Raw genomic sequence first — 18,722 nt, 5'->3', positions numbered from 1 at the left:
TTTTCAAATAAGGAGACCAAAACAGTACACAGTACTCCAGATGTAGTCTCACCAAATCCCTGTACAGCTGCAGTAAAATTTCCCTACTTTTACATTCCATTCCTCTTGCAATAAACACCAACATTCCATTTGCTTACTGATCACTTGCTGTACCTGCATGCTAATTTTTTGTGATTCATGTACCAGGGCATTATCTGATTGTCTGGATTAAAAAAAAACAAGCTTGAAGGCCTCTGAATTATAATACTGATGATCCAATGAAAATCTCAAAAGTTATTTGAGATAAAAGAAAATAACTGCAAATGTTGGAAACTCAAGATAAAAAGAACTTAGATGTCAGCTTAACTCAGTTGGTAGCATTGTTTCTTTTGTGTCTGAAAGTGTGGGTTCAAGCTCCACTATGGACTTGAGCGTGTAATATGGACTGGCAATTCAGTACAGTTCTAAGGGAATGTTTCCCTTTCAATAAGATCAATTTTTATTCTTCATTGTTTCATTGTCAGAAGTGCTGCCATTTAAGGTTTCAACCTTAAAACAATTTCCTGTCTGCCTGTTTAAATGGATATTAAAAAATCCCATGGCACTATTTGTATAGGAGCAGGGATTTCTCCTGGGGGAGAATTTTCAGCACAGTGAGCGGGGGCAGGGCCTGCTCGCTGAGGCGTAAAATGACGCGGGATTACGTTGGACGTGTGTCCCAATGTCTCTGCACGTCATTTGGATTTTCAGTTCGGCAGGCGCGCAGCCGAGTCGGCTGCACGCCCGCTGAACTGTAAAAGGCCTATTAAGGCCATTAATTAACTAATTAGCCCTATTGAGAAAGTTGCCCATCCAACCTCAAGGTTGGCGGGCAGGCGAAGAACCCAGGCGGCCTTCTCATTTTTCATGGAACCTCATCCACGGATGGGATGAGGTTTCATGAATGATTTTGAAATATTGGAAAGATTTTTTATAAAATTAATACACATGTCCCAGCTCATTTGACAGTTTCACATGAGGGGACATGGTGTAAAGATTTTTTCTCCTTTATTAAACTTTAGAAACTTTAAACTAATCTCCTTGAGGCACCTCTGTGGGCTTCCAGGCGCGCGTCACGCTGGGTGGGCCTTAATTGGCCCGCTCACAAAAAATGGTGGCAGGACCTGATCGGGGGTGCTGAATGGGTCCGCTCCCGCCCCCCACCCCTGCACAACTCTCTCCCCCCCCCCCCCCCCCCCCCCCCAACCCCACACACACACAACCAACAGGGGGGAAAGTCCTCCCTCTGGTGTCCAACAACAATCCTTGATCTAACACCACCAAAAGCTTGATGCTCATCTTATTCATTTGACCTCCATGCTTAAAAACATAGTTATAGTGACTGCTTCAAGTCATTAATTCGGTTGTGAATTGCTTGATTATATCCTAAGGATATCATAGCGATACTGTATAAATTCAAATTCTTTCTTTATTACAAAGTTTTGAATTAGTTTGTGGTTATTGTATAAGAAAAAACTAAAGATTTGAGAAAATGTATGACTTTGTACCTAAACTGATTCTGACATAATCTAAACATTTAAAATGATGAGGGCGAGTAGATACAGCTTTGTACTAATGTATAACTGATATCGGTTAGAATTGAACTGTTTTATCTGTACAGTTTTATCATTTAAAAGCATGTTTCTAATAATTGTTCTAATGTTTATTAGAATTGCAGTTACAGTAATTCTAAAATTTTGCTTACTTTTAGACCAGTATCTGGTTCAGTTCCTCTCTTATTACAGCTACCTAATGGACAGACCATGCCTGTCACTATTCCTGCTTCAATCACAACCCCATCTGTCCGTATTCATACAACAGTTCCTGTAAGTGGACAAAAACATATCAGAATATTGCATTAACCTTTTATGTTTCTGAAGTATGTTGTATCACAATAGTTAACAATTTTCAATATGTATGTTAGTGAGAGGTATGGTCTTTGCTTAATTTTCATATGTGAATATGTAAAACAAACAGGTTTCTTATTTCCCTATTGGCAATAATGTTATGTAAGCAATTGCTTCCGGACAAAATCTGATTTCATCTTCCGCATCAAGTTTAAATACTCTGAAGCTGCAGTTTTAAAAAACCTTTAACATATGAAACAACCATTTATTCAGAATGGCAGTTGTGACTTGATTTGGAAAAAAGTTGCCACGAATTGCTAAGTGTAGCATGTAGACATACTTGGATTATGTTGTGGGATAGAAACTTGTCAAATATTAACAACAGCAGTTCAAATTCGGATTGAACCTTTAACATAAATAAGTGGCCCAAGCACAAATGACACTGGAACTGAAGATGAAGCTGGGTTAGGGTAAAATACATAAAGTTCAACTGAAAGGCTGGGTGTTAAAGTTTTTAAAAGTGAAGAGGGAAAAGAAGTCCAGGGAGGAAAAAACATGAAGAAGGCAAGAAATACAAAAAAAAAGCAAGAAATACAAAAACACACAGTAAAATCTTCTACAAGTATATAAAAAGGAAAAGAGTAGTTAAAATGAGCATTGGTCCCTTAGAGGACAAGATTGGGGAATTAATAATGGGAAACAAGGAAATGGCAGAGATTTTGAACAAGTGTTTTGCATCTTTCTTTACCGGAGAAGACACAAAAAGCACCCCAAGAATAGTAGAAAAGCAGGGGGGCAAAAGGGATAGAGGAATTTAAAATAATTACTATCACTAGCGAAATACTGAGACAACTAATGGGACTAAGGGCCAACAAGTCTTCTGGACCTGATAGCCTGCATCCTCAGATCTTAGAAGTGGCTGCAGAAATAATGGATGCATTGGTTGTAATATTCCAAAATTCCCTGGGTTCTGAAATGGTCTCAACAGATTGAAAAACCGCAATGTAACACCACTGTTCAAGAAAGGCGGAGACATAAAGCAGGAAACTATAGGCCATAATAAGGATAAAAATGCTAGAAAAGCTCAGCAAGTCAGGCAGCATCAGTGGAGAAAACAAGGGTGGAATTTTCTATTCTGGGCACTAAGTGTGGTGGCAAGCAGGAAAGTCAGCTTGATTCCCACTGGGCGGTGGGGCGGAGTTATGCAGAGATCTTCTGCCTTTCAGCTTATTAATTATGCATCAGTGAGGAGCTCATCGAATCTCATGGTGGGGTGGGCAGTGATTCATCTGCCCCACCAATACCTCATGGGGTCGAAGCTCTCGGTGCCATATTTAAACCGCACCTGCACATACATTCACTCATTGCAGGCCAGGTGTTGGCTCACCATCTATATTAGCATGGTGCCCAGAAGAACCAAATCCTCTGCTTCATGGTTCAGCGAGGCCTCCCCAGAGAACCTCCTCCAGGCCATTCAGGAAAGGTGGGAAGTCCTAGGGTTCATAGCAAGGATTGATCTTTGTGAAATGGATAGTGTCGAGGATTATAATAGTATGAAAGCGATGCTCTGGCACATCTCCTGAGTACTTATCAGTATCTATGAAGGGACTTAGTTGTCATTGACTGCTGTGTCCAAACTGACTGGACCACGTCTCTCCCAAATGCCAAGGCAATACAGGCTTCCGACGAATGCAGGGTAATGAGTGTTTGGCAATAATCACACAATGGTCCTGCTGAGCCACTGTCTGTGAGGACAATGCAAATATAACTCGCAGGTTTGCAATCATATTGTCTTTTAACAGATCACTGTGTCCTGATGTTTGATGACATCTTGGGGCTCCGTATCAAGATGCGGCCCCTGCATTAATCATGCATGAGTGCTGATGTTTGGAGAGATAGTGCTGTCTGGCTGTAGCTCTGTCTTCAGATGGTAAAGTGATAACCATTGACGGATGTTTTTCCTCTTAGAGTCACTTTGCTAAGCTCCCATCAAACTGGCATGTGTGCATCAATGTGTGCAATAGCATTTCAGCTTCTTGAACGTTGCAGTGGCCAGACTTTTTTGCCATGGTTGAAAGGCCTACACTATGTGTAGTTGCTTAAGGATGAGCGCTAATGGAGTGCTTGCCTCATTACACAGCTGCCACTTGCTCCCTAGGCTACAGTGCCTTCCAAGCATGTTCCCATTGTTAGGGCTGTAGGTGTCATGCTTCCTTCATTATCATTTTGAGATTGATGGCCTGTTATGAGATGTTGAATATGACAATGAAGATCTTATTGTCTCCCCTGCATAGAAGTGTGAGGAGAACTGCACTCGTATCAACTTGTCTTCACCTTATTCCTCCTGGAAACTTGTAGTTATGAGGTTGTCACAGACACCTCTTCCACATCATGCCCGTGTAATGGCAGCCTCCTGTGGCTCATCTGAATCCTCACCCTCTTCAAATTAACCCCGTGAACATCCTCCTCATTCATGGAGATGTGTAGCTTCTCCAAATCTCCCTGTGGCAAAACATCCCTCCTTAGCAGCACTAGGTTGTGCAGAGTGCAGCAAACAACGATGATGTGGGACACCCTATGTGGTGAGTATTGGAGAGCTCTGTCTGATCGGCCCAAACATCTGAAATGCATCTTAAAAAGCCAATAGTCTGCTCTATTAAGGACCTTGTGGCTGAATTTGCAACATTTTACTTCTTCTCAGATGCACTCTGTGGGCAACAAACAGGCATCATTAGCCATGTCTTTTGGGGGTACCCTTATCACCAAGGAGCCAACCCTCCATGTACTGAGAGCCCTCAAAGATTGGCACATGCGATTGTTTCAAGATGTAAGAGTCATGAGAGCTTCTTGGGTACCTAGCACAAACATGCATGAACTGCTTTCTGTGATCACAGATGAGCCTGACATTTAGAGAGTGAAAGCCTTTCCAATAGTGATTCTCACAGGCTGCTACCAGGGAGCTCTCAAGACCAGATGAGTGTAGTCGATGGCACCCTGCACTTGCAGAAAGCCTGAGATCTCGGCGAATCCCACTGCTCTGACAGCCTGGCTTGCTTCATCCATGCTGAACTGCCTATAATGATGAGCTTTATTGAAAAAGCTCATCTCCCTTATGCATTTATGTGTTGCTGATTGTCAGATTCTGCAATAGTCCCCATTTGAGCCCTGGAAGGGTCCACTGGAAAAAATGTTGAGTGCGGCAATATCCTTAAGAACAACCAGCATTGGAAGCCCTCCATGTCCATGCGGCATGAAATCCTCATGGAGAATGTGGCAAATATGAGCTAGCACATCCCTAGACAGGCGAAGGCATGTACAGCACTGTCTTTCGCTCATCTCCATGTATGAGCAGCGTCTTCTGTAGACCCTTGGTCACGTCAAACATCTTCGTGGATTTGGTTCCTCTACATCAACATCTGGCTCTTCCTGGGGCCCTGCTGGCTCTTGATCCACATGGTGACGGTCTTCCCTGGGCTGTGCCAAATGGTGATGGGTCCTTCTCCTCATTTGCATCAGAAATATCAAGAAGGCATAGTTGCCTGCAGCCTGCATTCTCAACTTCTCCTTGTTTCTGTGAATTGATACAATTGAGCAATCAATCTTAGTTCCTGTTGATTTGTCTTCCTCCATATACAAGGCAGCTATGCATTCTCCAGCTCTTGACTTGCCATTAGTCTGCAAATTGCATGCCAAGGCCACCCCTTGAAGGATGATATCATCATGGAGGATGACATGTGGCTGATCTTTTCCTTCAGACATGAATGCACATTCACATTGAGGGTATTCATTCGGGTCAAAAGGCCCAAGACCTAGGACCCACAGTCAGCCTTGTGTTGGTTGTCCTCCAGTGGTCTTTACAGTAACTATAGATACCCAGTCCTTGCACATCTGTCCTGACTGCAAGCATGGTGCCTTGAATGCCCTGACCAATGCACTGGGAAGATGGAGGTTTGTAGGGCCCATGCTGCCTCTGTGCAACAGATGTAGCCATTGATTCCTGGAGCCTGCAACCATTCTGACATGCCCCTGTGAGAATCAGCTGCCAATTAAGACCATATGTAGCACAGAACCTAAATTTAGTGGATTGTCACCTGAATGTGCACCATTAGAAAAGTAGCCAAGCTCATTCATTGTTCATGAGACCCTCGAGGCCTGTACTCAGCTGAATCATACTCTCTGTGGTTTGAGCAAGACAGTAGTAGGGAGTCCCTTCCATCAGCCCAAAACGCCTTGAGACCACTCCCATATTGTTTTCTCAAGCTCGTTTTTTCAACTGCATCATTGATCACTGAAGGCGAATATTGTGCTGATTACATTTTTGAGTGTGACCAGCTTCCAACCTCCACCTATCACCCACCAAGTTCTTCCCATCTTCCTCCAAAGTCACCGCCTCCTAATTCCTATTCCTCCTGTTTGTATCCAGCCTCCCACTTTTGCCCTTAACCCCATTATTGTTCATGTTGATATTCCTGTCCTCCCCCTCCCCCAAACCCTTTAATGTTGCTGTCTCCATGCCTTTTGTTGACTTTACCCCTCCACTTCTCGAAGCCACATGCACCCTGACTTTCTTGAGCCCCCCTGATGAGACCACCCAATACCACCCCCATGACTTTTCAACTACTGATATACAGGATGCAGATGTCTTTCCTGGCCATCTGCTCACAGTACCATGCCTCTAAGTCCCCAGGACCCAGTTCCTTAGGTGACTGACCATGCCCTGCACATCACAGCCCCAGGACAGTTGGTTCAGTATGCCCCCAACAGCGTAGTCTCAGCCCCACATCATTCTGTTGAATATAAATGAATAAGTAATCAACAGCGTGGCCTTAGTTCCAGGACAACCTGTTCAATATGCACTTAACAGCATGGCCTCAGCCCCAGGACAGTCTCTGACAGAGCCTTATAACTCCCTTGCCCCAGGACAGTTGTTCACTGCTTCTATCTATTCCTTGATGCCTCACAACCCCCACCCCAGTCCTGCCTTCGTCTTTCCCCATCCCTCCCATGTTCCACCACACCCCCAGCCCTGCTTTAGTCTTGCCCCTTCCCTCCAGTGTTCCACCAAACCCCATCCCAGTCCTGCCTCCGTCTTCCCCCTCCCCATTGGTATTGCCTCCTGTGCCAAGACTTGATGCAGCTTGTGATACAAGCACCTGAGGTCCTGCAGCAACGCTCTTAAAGGTCCACGAAAGAAGTGTTTATATCCCTCAAAATTGTTGATGAAGTGAAGCTCGCCAGGTGCACGCCACTTGTATACAGTTGGGAAACAGACTGTTCTAATCATCAGCTGGCAGGGCCCTTAATTTAGATTGGGAACATAATTCCAGCAAGTTAGCCTTTTAATGAGCATTCATGAGATGTAAAGGAATGTAAATGTGGTTCCTGACTTAGATCAGCAGGGAACTTGACCTGCCTTTGACCTGCCACGAAAGTCGGGAAAACAAAACTCCAATCCAATTTCCTGCTAGCAGGAAACTGACTTTTTCTATTACGCCAAATTTTGTGCCCCTGCCTGCCACAATTCCAATTGCTGGCAGAAGTGGAAAATTCCACCCAGAGTCAGGTCAATTATATTTGATCAAAAACTATAGATCAGTTAGTTTAACATCTGTCATTTGGGAAAATGCTAGAATCCATTATTAAGGAGGTATTAGCAGAATTTTTAGAAAATCATAATCAGGCAGAGCCAACATAATTTTGAGAAAGGGAAATTACGTTTGACAAATTTGTTAAAGTCCTTTAAGAATGTAACAAGCAGAGTCAATAAAGGGGAACCAGTGGATGTAGTGTACTTTGGATTTCCAAAAGGGATTTGATAAGGTGCCACATAAAAGGTTGCTGCACAAGATAAGAGCTCAGGTTGTTGGGGTGATATATTGAGTAAAGAATTGGCTAACTAACAGGAAACAGAGGGTCGGAATAAATGGATCATCTTGAGGTTGGCAAACTGTAATATTTTCATAAATAAGTAAATTAATTATATGAAAATCCATTCATAGCCATGTTCACTATTTTAACAAGTAAGCATTGAATTGTAAGGTTCATAAAATCATTGTTGCTATTTCCTTATTCTTAAGAAATAATAATCTGAGAGATGCTGTAGCTGAAAATATCCCACATCTACCTCCATAACAGCTGTCCTGCCCCAAGCTTATCTGCTGCTGAAACCTTCATTCATGGGCTGAAGTTTTAAGTGCCGATGGGGGTGGGCAGGCATGGAATTTCGCACTCATTCCACCCCCAGGCCATTTTCACAGAGACAGGATATGGTGGGGGTGGGGTGGGTGCAGGGCTACCTGACTGTAAGCGGTGAGTAGCCAGTTAAGCCATTAAAGGCCTAAGAAGACATCATTAGTGGTCGATTAGCCTTTCCAGTCAGCTTTCAGGCACCTGGAGGCAGCCTCCCAGCGGCAGATCACAGGGCCAGCACTCAAGGCAGGCTTTGAGGCCATCGTGGCCTGCCTGACTTCATCTGCTTGCATTGGCCAATCTGTGGAGGGGCTCCCATTCCACAATGGTGGCCCGGCTGTTGACTCTATTTTTTTAATTTAAAACTTTAAAGAGTTACAGAGAGGGCACTTCAAAATGGCAGTGCCCTCCCTCTTACTTGAAAAGACAGTCTGCTGCTGCTTCAGTACTGGAGAGCCTCTTCCTGACCCAGCAGCATTGAGAACTTGCTTGTCGCCATTAATGTGACAGCGAGCCACCCTCTGGCCACTAATTGGCCAATTGGAAAAATCACAGCCGGGTGACTATTCCCCACAGGAATGGGCTACCGACCCCCATTTGACCCTGACATCAGATCAACATCTGAAGCCCATGGGGAAAATCCTTTGTCATAACTTTGTCATCTCTAGAAGAAGGGCTATTCCAATGGTTTGCTGGCTGGTGTCTCACCCTGAACCCGCCAGAAACTTCAGATTATCCAAATCTTTTCTGCCTGAATCAGATCCTGCACTAATTACCACTCACTAATCATACCTGCGCTTGCTGACCTTCTTAGCTTCAGTTATCCAATGCTTCAGATATAAAATTCTTTGTGTTTAAATCCTATCATGGTGTCATCCTCCCTACCACTGTAAACCTCTTCAGCCTTACAACCCTCCAAAACACTGTTTCTCTGACAGTGGCCTCTTGCGTATCCTGTCCTATTCTTTCCCCCACCTTCCCACCAATTTTCATCCCACCACTGAGAACATGCCTTCACCTGACTAAGCTATAAATCCCAGAATTTCTCTGCTTCTCCGCTTCCCACTCTTTCTATAAGAATATCCTTAAAACCTATCTCATTTGCCATATTTCTAGTTATGTGAAATCTTTGGTGCAATAGCCATTTTGTCTGAAAATGAAGTGCCTTGGGATGGTTTGCCACATTAGAAGAATGATATCAGTGAAAGTGTTGGTGTTGTTGTTAAAGCTTTGTTGACTAGTCTATTTATGCTGTTCCACTTTCTACCCATTAGATAATCAGACCTGTCACCATGGTGCCTAATATCCCTGGAATTCCAGGTCCTCCAGTCAGCAACATTGAACCTCCCTCCCCACAACCTCTGCAGTCAGAAGCCAAACTGGTAAAAACAAAAATATATATATGTACAACTTAATGTCTTACGACTTTTATTTATCTATCGTATCTTTTTCCAGTGCTTAAGTGTAAAATCAAGAATGCAAACAGAAAACACATGGATACTCAAACAGAATATGATCAAGGATTCAGCAACCTTTTTTAATCCTCTTTACTTTCGGGTCCCATTATGTATGGACCCTATTTTTTGTGGCTGTTAATAGAAAATATATTGGGCATTTTTAATTATTTGCTGGTAATATTCTTCATTTTTTATTTTAATGCATTTTCAAGGTCCTCCTTGTGAATTTTCAGGCTGTCAATATGAGGACCAGGTCTAAAACTAGTTTTAAGCTTGAAAAGTACTTTAATTCTTGTATGCTGGCATACCATTGGACAAACACAAAGACAGCAAATTTTGTGCTTTAAAAATTGGCATCAGGTTACATTCTAGGCTGATATGCCTGAACATGGTTATTTTAGTATCCCTCCTTCCTCCCCTCACTTGCCATTTCTTCTCTCCTTTCTTCTCCCAATCCTTTCTCGCCTCTTTGTCTCTCCTTCCCACCAGTTACTATTTACCCTCCTTCTCCTTTACTCCTGCTCCAAAATCCACTTTCCCTCTTCCTTCCTCGTCACCCTTCCTTACCCTCACCCTTCCTCCCACTCACCCTTCCTCCCTTTCTCTCTTCTTCCCCTTCCCTCTCCTTTCTCTGTCCTCTTGCTTCCTCACTTGTCCTCTGTCCCATTCCACCTACCCTCCCACTTACCCTTTTCCAATCCCATCCTCCACTTCTCCCATTCCCTTGCCCCTTTCTCCCTATATTCCCCACTCTTCCCCTCCCTTCTCTCTCCTTGACCTTTCCCTTCCTTCTGATGAGTGTTTTCTGTTCCTGAAGAGTTTCCAAGTGACTGCCTATATTTCCTTATATTTCAATTTGAAATTTTGTGTGACAGAAAATGAACAGCAGACATGCTGTTTTTATTGTATTACTCCTATGTCTCCCATTGTGTTTCTCATAGAATATACAGCACAGAAGCAGGTCATTCAGGCACTTATGCTTCACTCGAAAATCCTCCCACCTTTCCACATTTAACTTTATCAGCCTAACCCTCTATTACCTTCTCCATCATATGCTTATCTAGCTTCCCCTTAAATGCATCAATACTGTGTGCCTCAACTACTCGCTGTTGTACTGAGTTCCACATTCTCACCACTCTCCGGATAAGGAAGTTTCCCCTGAATTTCTAATGTGATTTCTTGATGACTATTTTAAATTGGTGGCCTCTGGTTTTACAATTCCCCATAAGAGAAGAGATGCTCACTGGGCTGAACTTTCCCATGGGTTTTGGAAACCCAACTTCAGGACGATATACGAGTTTTAAGTTTGTGCTTGTTGTCAAATCACCTGCTGGCACTTCTTTACATAAGACAGATTCCTAAGATGGTGGGAGGCTTCCCGAAGCAGGAAGCCTAATAGGTGGGCCTTCAGCATTGGATGGCCGGTGGACGCTGCTGAGGTAGAATGGCCAGTGTGAGGCCACCTCAAAATGGAAGCATTCTTGGAAATTTAAAATTAAAAAAGGCCCATAAGGACTATTAGTGTGGAGGGGAAACCCCTCCACAGGATTGGTTTTCTTTAGGTTTGCAGCCTTATTATACTTGCGGCTCGTTTATTTGTCAGTGAGAGTAGAGGCTGGTGGAATCCAAATATGCTGCTGGATGCTGTCTCTAAGTTGCTGTCAGCCTCCAGACTCAGTGAAGGGCTGGCCTGACACTGGAAAATGCTGTCCGAATCTGAAAATGGCCCCTAAGTGGGGCCTTAAATGGCCTAATTGACTGCCTCCATGGAGCGGGTTGCCAATTTCCATGGCAGCACACCCCTTGGAAACTTGCCCAGAAACGAGACAGTAGTGAGCAGCCGAAGGGGTTTTCCATTTACTTCCTGGCCCCCATCCATGCCTTCAAGCCCACCTTCACAGGACTGGGAAAATTCTGACCCCATGTGCCTCCTATATCAAAGACTCATAATTTTAAGAATCTTCATTAGTTACCCTTAACCTCTTTTCAAAAGAAAAGAAATGCAAGCTGTTCATTCTTTCCTAATAGTTATAGCCTTACAGTTCTTGTATCATCCTTATAATCTTTTTTGCATCCTCTCAAATGCCTCTATATCATGTTTATAATATGGCAAACAGAACTTTGTACAGTACTCCAAGTGTAGTCTGAAAAAGGTTCAATACAAGTTTAGTGTAACTTCTCTACTTTTCCATTCCATCCCTCTAGATATAAGCCCTAGTGCTAGATTTGCTTTTGTTATGGCCTTATTGACCTGTGTTATAACTTTTAGCGATTTGTGCATTTGTGTTCACAGTTTCCTTTGCTCCTCTACCCATTTAGATTCTTAATTTCCAAGTAATATGCAATCTGATTTTTTTTTGCCAAAGTGCAATACTTCACACTTATAATTGGCAAATGAATTTCAATATATATATGTCCATTCAGCAACCGCTCATAATGATAATGGGTAGATGAGGCCATATTTCCGAGATGGATGGAGGAAAATGAATTCTTATATCTTTCACTCTATCTGCCTCACACCGTACCTGATCTCCTTGCTCCACCTCCTCTTCTCTTGCTTTCTTTACTTGTCCCCATGTCTTTTCTTTCTTTGCATTCCTATCCCTGTCTTACCCTCTTCCTGTATCTTTTTCCTTTATTCTCTGTCTCTGCCCATTCTGTATCATGCCCAACTGCCATGTCTTCCCATGGCCCCTCTTGCTTTCCTTACTCTACAGTATTTATACCTTTTCTCTCCCTGCCCTTTCCATTCACTTGTACCAACCTGATCCCAAAACCTGTTTCATAGCACTAAGCTGGGTCCGAATTAGATGACCTTACATATGTCCAGTGGACTTCATTTGCCTTAGTTTTGCCCACTCACTTGATCTGTCTACGTCCTTTTGCAACTTGCTGTATCCATCTCTCCTAGCTTAGCGTAATGTGCAAACTGGGATATACAACTCTGTCTTCCTTCATATAAGTCAGTAATAACTCTGATAAAAAGTTGAGGCCCCAGAACAGATCCCTGGGAACATGACTTGTCGATTTTTTCCAAGCCAAGTACATACCAATTACCCCCTTCCCAGGCTCCTACTTCCCAATCAACTTCCAACCCAAGTCAGTGGGCTACCTCCAGTTCCATACTATCTTATTTTTGCCAATAATCTCTTGTGGAACCTTAATCGACAGCTTTCTGGAAGTCTATTCAATAACACTCGATAACTCTCATAGACACCCTCTGATCTAATTTATTTGTAACCTCCTCAAAGATTAGTCAGTCATGATTATATAATAGACTTATTAACAAAGTTAAAGGAACAGTGACAAAACAGATACAAAATTGGCTAAGGGATAGACAGCAGAGAGTATGGTGAATTGTTGTTTTTCAGATAGGAGGAAAACAACAGAGCTCTTCAGTTTTTTTTAATGTATTAATGATCTGGACTTGGATATATTGAGCATAATTTCCAAGTTTGAGTACTTTGTTGAATCCTGAGCACCACGCTTCAGGAAGTTTGTCAAAAGCTTAGAGAGGGTGCAGAAAAGATTTACGAGAATGGTACTAGGGATGAGGGACTCAAATTATGTAGAGAGACTGGAGAATCTGGGATTGTTCTTCTTAGAGCAGAGATTTTTAAGAAGAGATTTGATAGAGGTTTTCAAAATCATGTCTGGTTTTGACAGAGTACATTAGGACAATCTCTTTCCAGTGGGAGTAGGGTTGCTAACTAGTGCACACAAGATTTAAGGTATTGGGTCAGAAAGCCACTTGATCGGAGGAAAACTGATCATAGGTAAGATTTTCATGTGGGTAATCCCTTAATTGGCATAGAGAAGGGTTCCCAGTCCAATTAAGGGCTGAAAGTAGGCTCTTGAAGCTGGAAAGCCATAAGCTTCAGAGAAGCACCCCTCTGCAGTACAAGGTAAGTAATAGGGTGGGCGTCTCAACAAGAAGTGGCAAAAAAACAGAGGCAACGTGAGGAAACATTTCTTTACACCGCAAGCTGTTGTTATCTGGAATGCACTACCTGAAAGGTAGTGGAATTGGATTCAATAGTAACATTCAAAAGAGAATTGACTAAATACTTGAAAGGAAAATAATTACAGGGCTGTGGGGAAAGAGTATGGAATGGACTAATTGGAAAGCTCTACCAAAAAGTTAGCACAGGCATGATTGATAGAATGGCCTCTTCCTGTGCTATATCACTCTATGGGATGAATTTTTGGGCCCTTCAGAAGATGGGAATTGGGGTGGGGGAGCACTAAAAATACTGGCGCCGAGTGGCATTTCAGTGCTGGGTCACCATTCCAGGCATTGGCCTTTTGGGGAGGCGGGTTCATGGCCAAGGAAGGCTGCCACCCCGCCAGGAGGCAGCCAGGCAATTAGGCTCATTAAGAACAAAAACAAAAATAGCTGGAAAAACTCAGCAGGTCTGACAGCATCTGCGGAGAGGAATACAGTTAACGTTTCGAGTCCGTACGACTCTTCATCCAGGCTCATTAAAAGCCTTGTTAAAGGTAAATTTAGCCAGGCAAATAGGATTTTTCAGTCAACCCTCAGTCTCAAGGCAGCAGGTTGGGGCAGATCAACTACCTAGAAGTGAGCACCCAGTGGGAGGCTGGTGTGCCAGTGCTGCTGATGGGCCTATGAGCCCTCCTTGCCCGCCTGAAGAGGGACACAGCCAAAGGCCACCTTGTACATTGATTCACCCTGTCCACTTCCCTCCACAGTGGTGCCTTCGCTGCTTTTTGTGTTTTTTGATTAATTTTTTTAAAAATGTGGCTGATAGGGCACTTCTTGTTGAGACGCCCACCCAGTTACTTACCTTGTACTGCAGTTGGGTGCTTCTCTGAAGCTTATGGCTTTCCAGCTTCAAGAGCCTACTTTCAGCCCTTAATTGGACTGGGAACCCTTCTCTATGCTTAACCACATGAAAATCTTACCTATGATCAATTTTCCTCCGATCAAGTGGCTTTCTGACCCAATAACAAACCCAGCTCACATTGTCTGCTTCCTTGGCAAAAATTCCACCCTGTGATTCTATGATTTGCGTTTAACAAAGCTATGTTGGCTGTTTCTGATCAGCTCATAATTGTTCAAGTGCTCAGATACTTTGTTCCAAATGACAGATTGTAGTAACTTCCCCACAACTGGTATTAAACTGACAGGCCTGTAGTTATTCTCCTACTCTTCTTAAAAAATGGAGAGATAATGGCAAATTTATAATCTAATGGTACATTTTCTGAACCAAGAGATCTTTGAAAGAATATGACTAAAGCTTCTACAATTCCTTCACCCACTCCTTTTAATCCCCTGGGGTAGAAACCATCAGGGCCTAGAGATTTATAACTTTGAATCCCATCAATTTCTTCATTACCATTTTGTTACTTATGTGGAATCTAATAAGTTCCTCCTTAATTTATCTACTATCACTGGTATTTTATCCACTTCCTCTGCTATGAAAATGGACACAAATACTTGTTTAATAAATCTGCCATTACCTTGTTATCGATTAGAGTATCACCTATGTCTGTCTTTACTGGACCCATGTTGTCCTTAGCCATTCTCTTACTCTCAATATATTTATAAAAGCTTTTATCATTAGCCTTAATATTTCTTGCAAGTTTTTTCATATTTCCTTTTTGCAGCTCTTAATATTTTCTTATGTTCCTTTGTTGCTTTCTATATTTTTCTCTGTCCACTGGACTATCACTTCTCTTGACACTCGTGTAAGGCATTTCCTTTAGTTTTATACTCTGCCTTACCTGGTAGGGGGCTTGTAGGGAGCAATATTGTGACCGAGCAATGAGATGTGACTATGCCAGGTGGATTGGATATGATTTCTGTTATTACCAACTTGTGTTTGGCAGTTCACGTCCTACTTCCCTATCTCCTACTGCTGCTGCTGTGTGTCTCCCCAAGAGCTATGTGGCTTTCTCTTCATCTCTTCCAGGACACTGAAAGGACAGATGATTTCTGTTCCTTCCCCCATAGTTGTTCTTTGATGATGATTCCCAGCCAGGGGAAACAGCCCCTCAGCACTTACCCTGACAAACCCTTAAGAATTTTATCACCTTTTATTCTTCTAAACTCCAGGGAATATAGGCCTAGTCTACTCAATCCCTTCTCATTCTAGGAAGCTATCCAGTTAATCTACATTACGCACCATCTAAGGTGGTGGTTCCTAAACTTCTTTGGTTGTGTACCTACCTTAAGATTTAGCAACTTTTTGTGTACCCCTACAAGCAGTCTCTTTTTAACAACCCCTCTAATAACCACATGAAGTCTTGAGGTGCAACAGGTAGCACCCTGCCTCCGAGTCAGAAGCTCCGTGTTCAAGACCCACCCCATGATGGCCAAGGAAGGTGTGTTTATAATGCGGCCAGACAGGTGTTACCTGTTTCACCCTGCAAAGCCTTCCAACACACCCCATTGGCAGGTGGTAAGAGTGGGAGAGATTCCTGGTCAGCCATGTGATGGAAAGAAAGTTGGAGTCTCTAGCATGTAAAAGTGCATGTTGCCAAAGCAACTTGGATTCCCTGAGTGCTCTTTAACACAAAACCGCCACGAATGATAATTATAATTGGGCATTGCAGGTAAACATGTCCTATAATAATAATTTTTTTTTTACTTACCGTCAATGTGACGGTTGAGCTTGTTATTTGGAGCATAAGCTTTTGAAGCCCCTCTACCCAACCCCCACACCTCCACTCATTCATTCAGCAGTCCCTCTTCCCAAACCCCTCCCCCACTCACTCACTCAGCAGCCCCTCTTCCCAAGCCCCACACCCACTTACTCACTCATTCAGCATCCCCTCTTCCCAAGCCCCTTCCCCCACTCACTCACTCACTCAGCAGTCCTTCTCCCCAAATCCCCCTTCCCCCCACTCAGCAGTTCCTCTTCTCAAACCCCCTCCCCCCACTCACTCAGCTTCCCCTCTTCCAAATTCCCTTCCCCCACTCATTCACTCAGCAGCCCCTCTTCCCAAACCCTTCCCCCCCCTCACTCATTCAGCAGCCCCTCTTCCCAAGCCCCTCCTCCCACTCGCTCACTCAGCAGTCCTTCTTCCCAAATCTGCCTTCCCCTGCTCAGCAGCCCCTCTTCCCAAACGCCCTGCTCATTCCCTACTCATTCAACAATGCATCTTCCCAAACACCCCTCCCCCCACTCATTCACCTGGGGGCCCCTCTTCCCATACCCCACCCTCCCACTCACACTTAGCAGACCTCTTCCCAAACCTCTCTCCCCACTCACACTCAGCAGCCCCTCTTTTCAAACCCCTCTTCCCAAGCCCCCTCCCCCCAATTCACTCAGCAACCCCTCTTACCAAACCCTTTGCCCCACTCACTCATTCAGCAGCTGCTCTTCCCAAGCGCTCTCCCCCTGACTCACTCCTTCATTCAGCAGCCCTTCTTCCCAAGACGCCCCTATCCCCAATCACTCTGTTGTACCTTTGTGAGACAGCTCCATCAGGGTGATGGCCTCGGTCAGGTAGGCCGTGTCCGCCCAGCAGCCTGCTGAGGTGCTGTTCAAGCAGCTGCCTCTCGCAGTTGGCAGTGTTTGGACCAGCAGTTGCTAATGTTGCAGCACTGCCGCTCTGGTGCTCAGGCTGATATGCCATTCATCTTCCTGCCACTCACTGCTCCACCAATCACATGTTAGCTCTTGTACACTTGCATATTTTCCAGCTGTCACTAGAGACACTTTGGTTTGAGAACCCCTAGACTATGGTCTGAACCCCTAGACTGAGGTGGAGGTCAGGAAAAATTTCTCATTCCTGAAAATCCGCCATTATGCAATGAAGAGAAAATAACCCCCTAGAGACATCTGCCGTACCCTGTTTTGGGAACCACTTCTCTAAGGCAAGTAATGAGACCAAAACTCTACACTATGCCAGATGTGGGCTTATCAATGCCTGATATAATTGTAGTAAGACCTCGTTATGCTTATAATCTAATCCCTTTGTAATAAAGACTAGCACACCATTTGTCTTCTTAGTTGCGTACCCGCAAGTTAAGTTTCTGGTTCCATATACAAGTACACCCAGATCCCTCTGAATAACAATATCTTTTTCAATCTCTCAGCATTTGATAAATATTCTGTTTTTCTACTATTTCTACCAGAATGGATAATTTCACATTTTTCCACATTATATTCCATCTGCCATATTCTTGCCCAATCACTTAAATTGTCTAAATCCTTTATCAGCCTCCTTGCATTCTCACAGTTTACTTTTCCACCTAACTTTGCATCAAAAGCAAATTTTGTTCACATTACCCTTACCTATGTCATTGACATACGTTGTAAATAGCTGAACCCAAGGACTGATGCTTACAGTACCCTACTAATTACAATCTGCTCATCTAAAAATGGCCCTTTTATTTCTACTCTGCGTCTCCTCTGCTAACCGATCCTCAATCTAGGCTAATATATTACCCTGAATGTTGTTTTGAAAATCCAAATATACTACATCCACTAGTTACCCTTTATCTACCCTGCTAGTTACAAAGAACTCTAACAGACCTGTCAAATACAATTTCCCTCTCATAAATCTGTGTTGACTCTGTTGTCAGATAATGATTTTCTAAGTTCCCTGTTATCAAGTGCCTAATAATAGATTCTAGCATATTCCCTACCATTGATATCAGGCTAACAGGCCTATAGTCTCCTGGTTTATCTTTCCCCCTCCTTTCTGTAATGGTATTACACTAACGTAACATAATGGGGACCATTGTAGAATCAAGTGATTTCTGGAAGATTAAAACCAGTGCATCTACTATCTCTGTAGCCACCTCCTTCAAAACCCTAGGATATAGGCCATCAGGTCCAGGGGAATTCTCAGCTTCCATTAATTTCTTTGCTAATATTAATTTATTTAAATTCCTCTTTCTCATTTGGTTTCTCTTAGTTTCCCACTATTTCCAGAATGTTTTTATGTCTTCTACCATGAAGACAGATACAATGTATGTGTTTAATGTCTCTACCATTTCCTTATATATCAGTATAATTTCTCCTGTCTCTCCCTCTAAGGGATGCATATTTACTTTAGCTAATCTCTTCATTCTTATATACCTATTGAGGCTTTATGTCTTGTTAGTTTACTGTTAGTTTACTGTTCCATTTTCTCTTCCTTTATCAATTTATTGGTCCTCCTTTGCTGAATTCTAAAATTCTCCCAATTCTCAGGCTTATTATTCTTTTCGTCAACATCATAAGCCTCCTCCTTT

At 43.2% G+C, this 18,722-nt stretch overlaps 1 protein-coding gene across 6 annotated transcripts in view; it reads left to right on the top strand.

Annotated features, from left to right (window-relative positions):
• atf2 (activating transcription factor 2) overlaps positions 1-18,722 on the top strand; it is a 196,332-nt gene that overhangs the window by 125,702 nt on the left and 51,908 nt on the right. For all 6 annotated transcript variants that reach the window (XM_041201497.1, XM_041201502.1, XM_041201501.1 and 3 more), the window contains 2 exons: positions 1,730-1,844; positions 9,329-9,436. In XM_041201497.1, the coding sequence (XP_041057431.1) occupies positions 1,730-1,844; positions 9,329-9,436 (223 nt within the window). The remainder of the gene's footprint in view (positions 1-1,729; positions 1,845-9,328; positions 9,437-18,722) is intronic.

This window comes from Carcharodon carcharias, chromosome 12, assembly GCF_017639515.1.
Source record: "Carcharodon carcharias isolate sCarCar2 chromosome 12, sCarCar2.pri, whole genome shotgun sequence".
Lineage (NCBI taxonomy): Eukaryota > Metazoa > Chordata > Chondrichthyes > Lamniformes > Lamnidae > Carcharodon > Carcharodon carcharias.
The sequence above is the reverse complement of the archived record's forward strand: the minus strand, read 5'-3'. Positions and strand labels throughout refer to the sequence as shown.